This window comes from Lagopus leucura, unplaced genomic scaffold, assembly GCF_019238085.1.
Source record: "Lagopus leucura isolate 7727_CA_CO unplaced genomic scaffold, USGS_WTPT01 Super-Scaffold_100002, whole genome shotgun sequence".
NCBI classification, from domain to species: Eukaryota; Metazoa; Chordata; class Aves; order Galliformes; family Phasianidae; genus Lagopus; species Lagopus leucura.
In genome coordinates this window covers 67,111,498-67,124,412 of record NW_024962263.1, presented here as the reverse complement: position 1 = coordinate 67,124,412, position 12,915 = coordinate 67,111,498, and the positions used below count along the sequence as shown (strand labels likewise).

At 41.6% G+C, this 12,915-nt stretch overlaps 1 protein-coding gene across 1 annotated transcript; it reads right to left on the bottom strand.

Annotated features, from left to right (window-relative positions):
• Positions 1-254: 254 nt before the first annotated feature.
• OTUD6B (OTU deubiquitinase 6B) lies at positions 255-7,854 on the bottom strand. Its single transcript, XM_042870201.1, has 7 exons — positions 7,731-7,854; positions 5,631-5,785; positions 3,639-3,734; positions 2,711-3,023; positions 2,017-2,078; positions 713-819; positions 255-441 (listed from the first exon to the last, which is right to left on the bottom strand). Exons 1-7 carry the CDS (start codon positions 7,819-7,821, stop codon positions 357-359), a joined length of 909 nt encoding a protein of 302 aa, XP_042726135.1. The 5' UTR covers positions 7,822-7,854; the 3' UTR covers positions 255-356.
• Positions 7,855-12,915: the final 5,061 nt, after the last annotated feature.

The window sequence follows — 12,915 nt, the reverse complement described above, 5'->3', positions numbered from 1 at the left end:
TAATTCTTTAGCATATTTCAGATTAACCATTTGCTGCTGAGTATTTTCACAGTGATGAAGTTCTACGAAAAGAAAAACAAACCAACCAACAGAAAAAGAGTTCTGACCTACACAGTCAGTATTTTAGAGATTTTCTAAATATGATTAATACCAACAAGTTCAAAATACTGTGGTGTTTGGAACTTTTTGTTTCCGTGTTTCAAATAAAGAGCTGTTTATGATTCCCAGCAGAGCCTCAAACATCTTTTTTTCCATTTTTTATCCATTCCAGTTAATTTTACTTTCTAGTCCATCTAACAGCTGTCTGGAGCCCAACATATCAAGATGCAATTGTTACTAACGTGGATTTTTTAATACTAGCTGCCATTTTCTGTAGCCGTGTCTGTTAGAAGTTTTACAGAATTGTAATGTTCTCCTAATCCATAAGCATGTCTCATATACCTGAAAAAAAGTTAGAAAATAAATATTTAGTTTAAAATATACTAAAATATACTGCACGCCAAACATTAACAGCACTGGACAGTTTAAGTTCAAGCTTTAGCACAGAAAAATAAATGGTCATTAAAAAAAAAAAAGCAGAGTATTAATAAAGGCAGGTTTTAATGTTGGTGACTTTCAGACACAGACTGACATATGCTTTGAATAATAATAAAAAAGAAAGTTTTATTAAAGTTAGTAAGAATTTTGAGAATGGGTAAAATTACATACTTACACAAGTATTATTGGTTTGCCTGAATATTCTTCACCAACGATAATGGAAGGGGAATCCATCTGCACCACCTCAATAGGTGTCTGCAGAATGTGCGACAAAGCCCTTAGCTGTAAGGCAAAAAACCCAACCATTCAGTAACACGATTAAATCCAAGTGGGGAGCAGACATACTATTTAGTTCTAGCAAACATGAGTTTAGTTATAACATTTCAAATTTTGTTACAAACTAGACTTTATTAAAAAGCGAAATAGCTTCAGCTTTTCCAACTAATTAATTGCCGTAAGTTATTTATTATCTTGATAAAAACACACAACATTGTGCTAGCTACATAATAACTTCAAAAAGCAGTAAAAAAAAAATATAAGGACATAAACTAAAACGTACTTTCTCAACCTTAAAGGTTATTAAAAAATCCAACACTGCTCCATTATAGTCAGCTTTGTTACTATAGAATCATAGATACATCAAGGTTGGAAATCACTTCCAAGAGCATCTAGTCCAACTGTCATAGAATCACAGAATTGCTCAGATTGGAAAAGACTTTAAAGACCATCGAGTCCAACACAACCCGACCATACTACCCTAACTCTAGCAACCCACTGCTAAATCATGTCCCTGAGCACCACATCCAAACAGTTTTTGAACACATCCAGGGATGGTGACTCAACCACCTCCTTGGGGCGCCTATTCCAGTGCTTAACAACCCTTCTGTAAAGAAGTTTTTCCTGATACAAAACCTGGTGCAACTTGAGGCCATTTCTCCTCATCCTGTCACCTGTCACCAGTAAGAAGAGACCAACTCCCTCTCTTGCTGCAATCACCTTTCAGGCGTTTGAAGAGAGCAGTAAGTTCTCCCCTCAGCCTCCTCTTCCCCAGACTAAACAACCCCAGTTCCTTCAGTCTCTCCTTGAAGAGCACATTCTCCAAGCCCTCACAAGCCTTGCTGCCCTTCTTTGGACCTGCTCCAGCACCTCAGCGTTTTCTTTCTCTACTGAGGTGCCCAAAACTGAACACAGTCCACCTACCACCAACTTACACAACAAAAAAATGCTTTCTTCCCCTTAAGACAAAGTTTTCCCCTAATGCTACTGTCATTCTTTCTAACAATATTTTAAGCTACTGAATTCTTTACCTGTTGTCAAACAGAACATCAGTAGACCTTCAGAAATGCCAACATGGAGAAAATTGCAACAGAAGAAAATTATGTTTCCCTATCCCTACAGGCACTACTTCCTAAGAAGTCCCTTTTTTAAAGATAAATTGATAATTTGCAAAATTCTGAACTGAGTGAATACGACACTTACTTCCAGTTGACCACCCCACGCAGCCGTATTTGCTATATCATCACAGTATTTTGCAAATTCCTCTGTGGGGAAACAAAAAAAAGTCAACTGTTAGTAGTTGAGTAGTTGAGAGCTAGCAACTAAGGAAAAATAACAGTTGCACAATGAACAACTAGAGCTTGAAAAGTCCAAACATGGGAAAATATATATGCTCACTAAAAAAAAAAAAAAAAAAAAATAAAAAAAAGCAGTAGAAACCAGAAACAAAAAGCACAACTGTTTTGGAAAGAAAAATGAAGACTGAAGACAGAAATAAGGAAAGTTATGGGGGAAAAACAGAAGTTTACATTTTAAACTTTTTATTCAAGGAATTGTTAGTAACAAAAAGCATGAAATTGCATATGTGTTTCAAAAATTACTGTTTTGAGAGCCTAGAATAGAATATGAAAGCAAGTATTATGCTTAATTCTTAATGAGATATATTTTTAGTATCTTGTAACTGTATGTAGTTGAGCTGTTGCTTTTTGAATTCCAAATTAGCCAAACAGTTGTTAACTTCTACAGCATTTAGAACACAGCAGAACCAATACACTAATGAAGTTCAGGAACAAATATATAATAACGACTCAGTCACATCTCAGCTGTAACAGAGGGCAATAATAATATCAGAAATCATTATAATGGTTTCTAAAATGTTTTACACTACAACTCTTACCTTTGCTATACATCTCTCCAGTATTGGGGTTTGTAAGAAATGGCAGGAAGTCATCAAAGTGACTTTGAATATACTTTGCTGTTTGATTTCTCAGAGTTGCAACAGTCCAGGAGTTGTGGTGATCCTTGAGCTGATCTTCAATAGCTCTGTACATGCAATGGCCATCTGAAGGAATCTGTTTAATCTCCAAGTACCTTGCTGCCAACAAGGAGGCAAGTTTCTGACTTTCAAGATGCCTTGCTCCTGTTAGATTTTCTATCTCAGCTTCAGCTATTCTTTCTTCTCTTTCTTTCTCCAAGGCAGCTTTTTTTTCCTTAGATTGTAAACATAAATTATATTAACTATTAGACTTCAGAAGATGTCTATACAGCTCTTCACTTAGTAGTTGTCTTTAACTCTTTAACTGAAATGCTTCCTCAGTACATTGAAGTTTATGAAACGTTCTCTGAAATCAGTACTAAGTTTCAGAAACCTAAACCCAAGTTTTAGCAAATGCTAAATGACCAATAAATCCCCAAACTCACAAATTTACAAGAACTTCATTATTAAGGTTCTTTTGTTGAATCTGTGATGTTCTATTACTTTCATTTTTTCCACATATCCTATGGTATTTTACTTTATTTCTTTGTTAGTAATTCCAGTGTAATTCTTACAAAACTGTTTGGTTTTTAGAATTGTTTTTTTTTTTTCCTGTCTTCTACCTCCTCATCTATTCAGACTTCCAGCTGAATGTAAAGGAGTGCAACTATTTTAAAAATGCTTACAAATGACTACATAGCAACTTCACAAGTTTTCAAGACATCCAGTAGGTGCAAAATCAATACTGAATTATCCAGATAATGCCCTCTGTAAAATCATTACCAGCTACTACAGTTTATTTTAAATGAACTTAATCAAATATTTGTAAAATGTTTTGATGTTATCATACCCGTCTCTTCTGTGCTTTTGATATTCGAGGATGCTGAATCTGCTGCTCCCGTCCCTCAAGCTTGAAATTTGCAACACCATCAGCTATAGAATCTATCTGAAAAGAGAAAAAAAGGCATTAAAAGTTCTTATTGGTATAAATAATCGAGATGAGCATCTCCTAAAACAATTTTAAGCTGCTCCAAGGTAGTCTCAATGTATATGTACAATGTTTTTACACAAAGATCAGCACGCCACAAAGCCTCTCATAGCTGACAGTCAAGCGTTTCACATCCCAACCATCTGATTACCTTTTTCCTTTCATCTCAAAATATGAATGGTTGTGAATTGCACAGTTCTGTATGTTCTCTTACAGGCTTCCACAGTGAAGCTTGAACACATGCTTACTGGCTGCTGGGGAGTTTTCCTCTCCTTGCCTGTAGATGCATGTTAAGCTGAAACAGCCAGAGAGCTGTTACCAAGTTCAGTGCTAGTTAAATCAGAAGGCTCCACCCTTCTTAACAAAGAATAAGTACTTGGAAGAGACCAAGAATTGACATTCCTAAGACAGAATGTCAAAACTCATCTCATTACAGTATGAACCAGATGCTGCCCTGGAAAGCACAGGTGTACTTTTGATCTGAATAGAGAAGTCAAGAAATAAATCTGAGAAGACCAACAGGTATCTCAAACCAAAATCCTCACAGTGAAATCTATGATTGCCACAGGAACTTTAGCTACTACTTTGACAACTCATTGGCAAAAATGAAGCAAATCACTGAAACTAATCTAAGAAGCATTACGTTTAATGCTTATGAATTAAACACCTGCTTAAGAATCTGATTAAAGACTACTACATAAGGTTTGCATAGGGTTATAGCGATCGCAACTGAAAATGTTTTCAAAAGGAATCTCAGTAGATTCTTCTGAGACAAGGCAATTTGTCTGAAAGTCTTTCACTAACCTTTCTCTCTTGTTTTCAAGCAATAGGCCAACCTGCTTACTTCCTCCTGAAGTTAGAAAACATTTGTGTCCAGAAAGCACTGCAGAGACAGGTTTTTGTTTGTTTCTTTACAAGATTTACATAGCAAAAAGTCGAAGTTAGGAAGTCACTTAAGGAGACAAATGAGCATGGAGCATAGCATCATTCACAGATAATGTGCCAATGTGCCCATTTAGCTGCAACCTGTACTGCCATTTAGATAGAAGAAAGTATATGAACAGGCCTGCTTGCATCAACTGCATTTAAACTCAAGTACATGTTAGAAATAAGGGTTTCTTTCAGGACTGGATATACAGAATTAAGTCTGTGGAATGCAAATTGTTTGCAATGGGAGTTTCAGTCACTTTATTTAGTAATTGCTAAAACATAGGCTAATTTCTGTACATTATTTAATTAAATGCTCATATATAGTTTACTCGTCAGTATTTCCTGCAGTTAAACTGGAATAATGCTAAGCCTCTGTAAAAAATTAAGCACAGCACACTGGAAACATTCAGGTAGCTGTACTGCCAACAAGGACTAATAGCAGCCTTTAAGTCAAAACTCTCATGACTACAGGAAATGTATTTGCAAAAAAAGAATGTCTCCTATAATGTTGCCAGAATCACAGAACCAATCAGAATACATTTTTCAATTGCCTACTGAAGTTCACCAGTCCAGTACTCGAGTAGCCTACTGCTTACGGTAACGAGAATGACAACATAACGAGAACTATAAAAATGCATACTGTTTATTAATTAGCCTGAGCTATTAACTTAGCTGTAAGAGCAAAACCAAATACTGTTCACCATTAAGAATGCAAGTAAATGCTTCTTCCAGCAACGTTTGCTTAACCAACATAGCAGCTGGATCTTTCCAAAGATTACAAGAGTTACTACAAGGAAATACAGTGAGGAAAAGGAGAAATGCTTTAGAAAATTACACATTACTTAATTATAATTTTTAAAAAAGTTAAAGAAGTTTGAACACAAATTGTATCTACACAACTTCAGCTGAGGTTAAGGAATATACCTTATTCTGCTCGGGCATAGTTTCCTTCAGCTGCTTTAATTCTTCCTTGTGCTTCTGTTCAAGTTCTGCCTCTAGTTTGGCAACTTCTTCAGCCAGCTGTTTTCGCCTCTTTTTATCATTCTTGGGAACAGCATTTTTCATGCCTTGAATTTTTGCTGTTAAAATAGTGTGATAAAATGTTACAGCAATTCCACAGTCATGGCCTAAAGGAGGACTGCTAGCCATAAAGAAAAAATTACGTATCTCAAGATACCAGAATGCTTTAACAGTTCAGATATCAGGCTGCACATCACACCACATTTTACATTACATATTTCTTTTAACAGTTGAAATCATGACATTGAAGTGTTCTATGCTACTATTATATAAAGAAGAATGGGTTCAAGAAGAAGTAATTCAAGCAGGCTTGAATTGTGTGCAGGGCTACCACCCAGCAGATCAGGCTGCCCAGGGCTCCATCCAACCTGGCCTTGAATGCCTCCAGGGATGGGTCATCCAGACGCTTCTCTGGGCAGCTGTGCCAGGGCCTCATTGCCCTCTCAGTGAAAAACTTCCCCCGCTCATTTAATCTGAACCTCCTTTCCGTTAGTTCAAAACCTCCTTGTTCTATCACTATCTACCCATGTAAAAAGTCGCCCTCCCTCCTGTTTATAAGGACCCATCAAGTACTGGAAAGCCACAGTGAGGTCTCTCCAGAGCTTTCTCCAAGCTAAACAAGCCTAAGTCCCTCAGCCTTTCCTCACAGGAGACCAACAGCCCTTGACCACCTTAATAGCTCTCCTCCGGACTCGTTCCAACAGCATCATGTCTTTCCTGTGCTTGGGTCTCCAGATCACAGAATCACAGAATGGCCAGGGTTGGAAGGGACCTCAAAGACCATGAATCTCCAACTCCCCTGCCACATGCAGGGCCACCAACCTCCCCATTTAATGCTAGACCAGGCTGCCCACAGCCCCATCCAATCTGCCCTTGGACACCTCCAGGGACGGGGCATCCACAACCTCTCTGGGCAGCCTGTTCCAGCACCTCGCCACTCTCTCTGTAAAGAACTTCCCCGACATCAAACCTAAATCTTCCCTCCCTCAACTTAAAACCATTTCCCCTCATCCTGCAGTTATCAACCCTTTCAAAGAGTTGATTCCCCTCCTGTTTGTAGGCTCCCTTTAGGTACTGAAAGGCTGCAATGAGGTCACCCCACAGTCTTCTTTTCTCCAGGCTGAACAAGCCCAGCTCCCTCAGCCTGTCTTCACAGGGGAGGTGCTCCAGTCCCCTGATCATCTTTGTGGCCCTTCTCTGGACCCTCTCCAACTGTCTTTCTTGTACTGGGGGCTCCACACTTGGACACAGTATTCCAGATGGGGCCTCACAGGAGCAGAGCAGAGGGGGACAATCACCTCCCTGTCCCTGCTGGCCACCCCTCTTTTGATGCAGCACAGGTTACTGCTGACCTTCTGGATTGCACACACACACTACTGGCTCATGTCAAGTTTTCCATCTACCAGGACCCCTTGACTACTGCCTCTCTTTTCAATATCCGCTTTATCTGAGAGATGAAAATACATCCCAAAACAATGTGCTCCTATAATCACAATACACTGCCAAACTAGCCTTCTGATCAAAGGCTGCAAATTGATCTCTTTCATTAAATATCAAAGAACGCAGATAAGGAAAAGCTCGTATCGATATATAAACAACGGGAAACGCTTAACGAAAAGGTAACGGTCAACCTTTTTTGTTGCAGCTCAACAGAACCCATCTAAAGGATCTCTCAGTCACGCCGTGGTACCGCACCGTATCGGTGAGATGCGGACGCAGCGCTGCAGTGACCGCCGTCACCGCGGCCGGCCGAGCCCGGAGGCCGCAGCGCGCCGCGAGCGATGACACGCGGCCATGCAGGTCCTTTCGGCAAGCGCTTCTGCACTGCCTCACCAAAGCGCGTCTCCCTTCACAACAAACGAAAACAGCACAACGCCGGGCCGGGAGACACACGCTAACGCAAGAAAGCGCCCACCACCGCCGTCCCTTCGGCCTCTCTCGCTGCCGGGAGCTCCACGCGCTGTCCCAGCGGGCAGGCCGCTCCCTGCTCCCGGCCCTCCTCACCTTGCAGCTCGCGCTTCTCCCTGCGCTGCCGCTTGACGAGCTGCTGCAGCGGCCCGCCGGCCTCCGCCTCTTCGTCCTCGGAGCCCTCCATGGGCGCCCGCAGGCCCGAGCCCGCCGGACGCCCTCACCCCGACCCCGGCGGGAGCCGCGTGCTTCCGGCAGCGCCGCGCCGCCCGGCCCCGCCCTCCACCCGCGCCGGCAGTGCGGGGAGGGCCGCGGCGGGCCTGGGGCGCCTCGGTTGTCCCGGCTTCGGGCGCCTCCGGGATCGGCTGTTTGCGCCCCGGTGTCCTGGGGCTGCCCCGCCGCTGAGAGGAGCGGCTTCTCCCCGCCTCGGCAGCCCTCGCGTTCTGGGCCCTGAGCCCGGCGGTGGCAGCGTTTCTTTGGTGGGCGGTGTGAGAGCGCAGGACGACGGTGAGGGAGACGCACGGCCGTGCCTGTCTGATCGATCGTATAAGGCTGAAGCACCCCCTCGGCAAAAACACCGCGGCAAAAACACCTGTGGAGTGGCTTGCTCGAAACACCTAGCTGATCCAAGGCTGCCTATGGGACTGTCTTTAGAAACGGAAAGAAGGACATAGCTCGCTCTGAATATAATGCTTCCTATTTATTTCCATGGAAACTTCAGCAGATACAAAAAGTGCTACATATACAGTCGTGCTGTTTGATAGAGCAAACTCTCAGCCACAAAACACTATTTGTCAGCACATTGCCACCATTAGCTGTGCATTTTCACCAGCAATGAACAGTAGCCTGCATGCTGTCTCCTAAAGATCTGCTCCAGTGGAAGTGACCCGGTGTTGTTGGCACTGCTGCAGAAACTTCAGTGCTCACTGCCTCAGTGTGCTCATATCCACTGTCTGGTCTCCATCAACGTTCAGCAAGAATCAGTGAATGTCAATAGTGCCATTTCTTCCACATGTAGAAGTTCAGTCCCACACTCTGCTTCTTACACACTTCTGTGTCAGATGCCATTGTGTCAGACTGCCCCTCTGCTGCCAGCTGTCACACAGCAACAACACTAACAACGAAACTGGGGTGGGGGGGTCTGAAGCACAAGTCTTATGGAAAGTGGCTGAGGGAGCTGGGATTTTTCAGTCTGGAGAAGAGGAGGCTCAGGGAAGACCCTATTGTTCTCTACAACTGCCTTCTCTACAACAAGGAGGTTGTGGCGAGGTGTGGGTTAGCCTCTTCTCCCAGGTAAGAGTGATAGCATGAGATAGCCTTAAGTTGCACAAGAGGAGGTTTAGGTTGGACACTGGGAAAAATTTCCTCTCAGAAAGAGTGGTGAGGTATTGGAACAGGCTGCCCAGTGAAGTGGTGGGGTCACTGTCCCTGGAGGTGTTCAAGAGAGGTGTAGATATGGCACTGAGGAACATGGTTTAGTGAGCGTGGTGATGATGGGTCAATGATTGGACTGCATGATCTTAGTGGCCTTTTTCAGCCTTAATGACTCTGTGATTGTATAATATGTCACCCTTATTTGAACACCTCTCAGCACAACTGAAGTCAAGATTATGTAGGATTTGGGACCCTCCATTGAGCATGGGAGAGCTAATTCCTTTACTGCCATGCAACAGAATAAATGAGAATAATTGAGAAGAGCATTGCCATGTCTAGCAGGCTTAATTCTAACTTCTCAAGGCCTCAATCCTGACCTGTTAGGTTGGTTATCAGCCTGTTGTGAGAACCTGTTCTTTGAACTGGTGGTTGGTACCAGACATCTATTGTGGACTGTAATGTGGGATAGCAACAAAGGCCTTGAAAATACCAGAACAGGATGAAAATAGAAGATGCAAAAGTGTGAACAAATCATTGAAAAAACACATTGCAAGCTATGAGAAAGACTCCTCAGAGTATGCCAAAGAAAAGCAGCAGCAGTAACTAAGCAAGAGAAAAACAACCAAACAACAGAAGGCATTTGATGAGACCTGAGAAAGTAAGGCTCTCCGTGATCACAAAGCATACCTATAGCTTAGGGGCAGAGAGCAAGGACTGCAAGCTGTCTAGAAAACACATTTTAAGGGGACTAAATTCTGAATTTCTGGAAACTGTCATCATGGGATCTGCAGTCACGATGTCTCTGTGGGATTGCCAGGGCTGTTTGTGTGCCACTGCTCTCCCTGTCTGTGCCAAGGGCACTGATGTTCCATGCCTGCTTGCTCCAGAATTCCTGGCTCCTCAAGGATGTCTTCAGGACCATGTACAACATGCCTCCCCTCGCCCCTCCCACCCCCCCCCCCCCGCCCGCCCAAAAAAAACAAATCCATCCCTTTTTCCTCTCTGACACATAAATCAAATGCTTAAATAAAGCCTTACTGTGTCTAAGTTCAGTTTGACTAATTACAATTTCTGGGCAGAAAGGGTAGTTTAACAGCAAACTCCTAATAAAATCCATTGACTAAAAGCTGAAATTACAAAAAAAGAGAGAGAACTAATATCTCAGGTAACTAACTGTGCTAACTGTGGAACACTTTAGGATATGATAGGTTCACTGTCACACAAGTCTTTAAATCAAGACTTGTGAGTGCTTCCTAATAGATAAGATTACCTCAACTGGCTCTGGCTCCATGCAAAAAATGCTTCTTAAATTCTCTCAGAATATGAAGAAATCATGGATTATCATAACGGGCCTAGAGAAACCTACAACTTTATTAATCTTTTTCATAACGAGAAACTCGATTTTCCCATCCAAGTCAATGACAACTATAAGATGATTTGTGCTTTGCATACTGTCATAATAGACATTTTCAGGATTAGGGGGCAGTTTTGAAATGTATCTCAGTGTTGACAAAATAATCACTGAAATCAGTGACTGAGGGGTTACCTTTGATAACATCTGACTAGGACAGTGACTTTATCAGCTGTTATGTTCTCTTTATTTCATATTTATTGTATTGTAGAATATCTTCTTCCCAGTGGTTCAGGAAGGTCTTTTGTTCACTAGTACTTTATAAAGAAATCAGAGTAGGATGTGTGGTACTTCTGGTACTGGGAAAATCTCAGTTGCTTCTTCAGTGCCAAAACCAGTAAGTTAACGCTGTGTAGCAGACAGTTTTCATGACAGCAGTAAAGAGCATCCAAATCTTACTCCAGCTAAGTGGTATATAAAACATTGGTTGAGCAAAGGGGCTGCATTACTACTTTTAGGTATATATGTTATCTCATTTCCCTCTGTTATCTCCAAGATGTTCCTTGCTCACTGGGCATTAAAATAAATTACAGACTAGTTGCAGCCATACACAAAACTCTTAAAGTGGCTTTATTGTTTTAATGAGGTCTTATTGAGTTTTCTGACTCATGTAGTATGTAAGCAGTCAATCATGATCTGAGATACTGAATCAGAAATGGTTATATTTTCCTTTACTCAGTGCCATAAAATCAGATTGCAGTAAGGTTTGCAATTATTCTATGTGAATTAAGTATACATTAAATTGCACTAAAGCCTCCACAGAATGAAGCATATTCTTATTTGCTTCCAAAATCTAACATGGCATACATGCACATTAAGATGCTTAGATTATATATGTCAACCTTCTACCTTAAAAATGCTAGCCATGGATCAGAGTACTGACAAAGTTATGTTTTCTGGAAACAGTGCAAACAGATTTTAGTCACAGGATACCTGTAGCTAAAATCACTCATCCGTGAAGCTGTTTTCTAATAGCTTATCAACACCATTCTGACAAGTATAGCCCTGTGCATGCTGGTCTTCAGCCAGTTAAATTTGAGCCAGCAGTGTGCCCAAGTGGCCAAGGCCAATGCATCCCGGGCTGCAATAGGAAGAGAGTTGCAGCAGGACTAGGAAAGTGATTGCCCTTCTGTACTCAAAACCGTTGAGACCACACCTCAAATACTGTGTTCAGTTTGGGGCCCCTCACTACCAGAGGGACACTGAATTGTTAGAACACGTGGAGGGAGGAGCAACAAAGCTGGTGAAGGAACTAGAAAATGAGACATGAGGACTGGAATGTGAGGAAACTGGGGTTGTTTTATCTGGAGGAAAGGAGTTTGAGGAGAGACCTCATCACTCCATAACTCTGAAAGGAGGTTGCAGTAAGGGAAGAAGTTTACGTGGGATATCAGGAAGAATTCCTTCATGGAAAGAGTGCTCAGGCATTGGAATGGGCTGCCCAGGGAAGTGGTGGAATTGCCAGCCCTGCAGATATTTGAGAGGCTTGTGGATGTGGCACCTGGGGACATGGTTTAGTGGTGGACTTTGTAGTGTTACATGATGGTTGGACTCAATGATCTTAAGGGTCTTTTCCGACCTAAATGATGCTGTGATTCTAAGTGTCAAGACCTAATACAAATCCTATAATAATCAGTCGCATTTATCAATTAAACAAAATAATGGGGCTTATTTCTGAACTTAACATTTTGGTGCTCACAAAACCAAATTTATTTACCCTTTCTATCTGTTGAACTAGAAAGTGTAAAAAGAGTCACAGATTTCTTTGCAAATTCTATGAAGATTGCTATTGAAAAGTGTGTGTCTGTTGTTGGTAGCAAAATTTTGCCAGGCTCTGTAAATGACAGTTAGCTCAGCAGTTAGAATGGAGAGTTTTCATGAAAACCTATAAGTCTGGATTTTTAAGCAGTTTTCTTGGCTGTGTGTTCAAGAGATGCAACCTATGTTTGACAGGAAGTGACTTCAATGCATACTAAGTTGTCAGAAATAATAATTAAAAAAAAACACTCAGCTGCAACTTTTTACCCTTCATTTCAGCAGAAAAAGGTTTCAAAATTAGATGCTTGGGGTTTCCAGTACTAACAACCATTTATCCAGAGAGTGAATCAGGTTTCATGGGGCTAGCATTGGATGTTATCAAATTTTGCTGGTATAGTCTTGGCAAGAACCTTAATCGACAATCCATGCTCTGCTAAACTCCTTGAAGCTGAAGCAATTTTCACAGTGACAGTTATTTCCTATCTAGACTGTGGAATTTCCAAATGCTGCCTGTGTTATGGCTATAGAGCAATGAAAGAGAATGTCTCAACGTAAGCATACATTTTTTTTCCCAATGATCTAATAATCTTCCAAGACTTCATGATAATGAAAGGGAACAAAAGAGGAACCCTAGGTACTCCTTAAACTGATAGAAAGTGTTACCAGACAATTATTGCAATCCCTAAGACTGTCCAAATATCATTCAGTAGTAGGAACTCCAGCTAAAACTGCAATCTA

What these genes read in the sequence shown, in the direction of transcription:
- OTUD6B (XM_042870201.1), bottom strand. Translation starts at nt 7,821, where the DNA reads ATGGAGGGCTCCGAGGACGAAGAGGCGGAGGCCGGCGGGCCGCTGCAG. An exon ending in CAAAAGCACAGAAGAGACGG is followed by an intron (nt 3,024 to 3,638) that starts GTATGATAACAT and finishes TTACAATCTAAG; the next exon opens with GAAAAAAAAGCTGCCTTGGA. An exon ending in GGCAAACCAATAATACTTGT is followed by an intron (nt 442 to 712) that starts GTAAGTATGTAA and finishes ACTTTTTTTCAG; the next exon opens with GTATATGAGACATGCTTATG.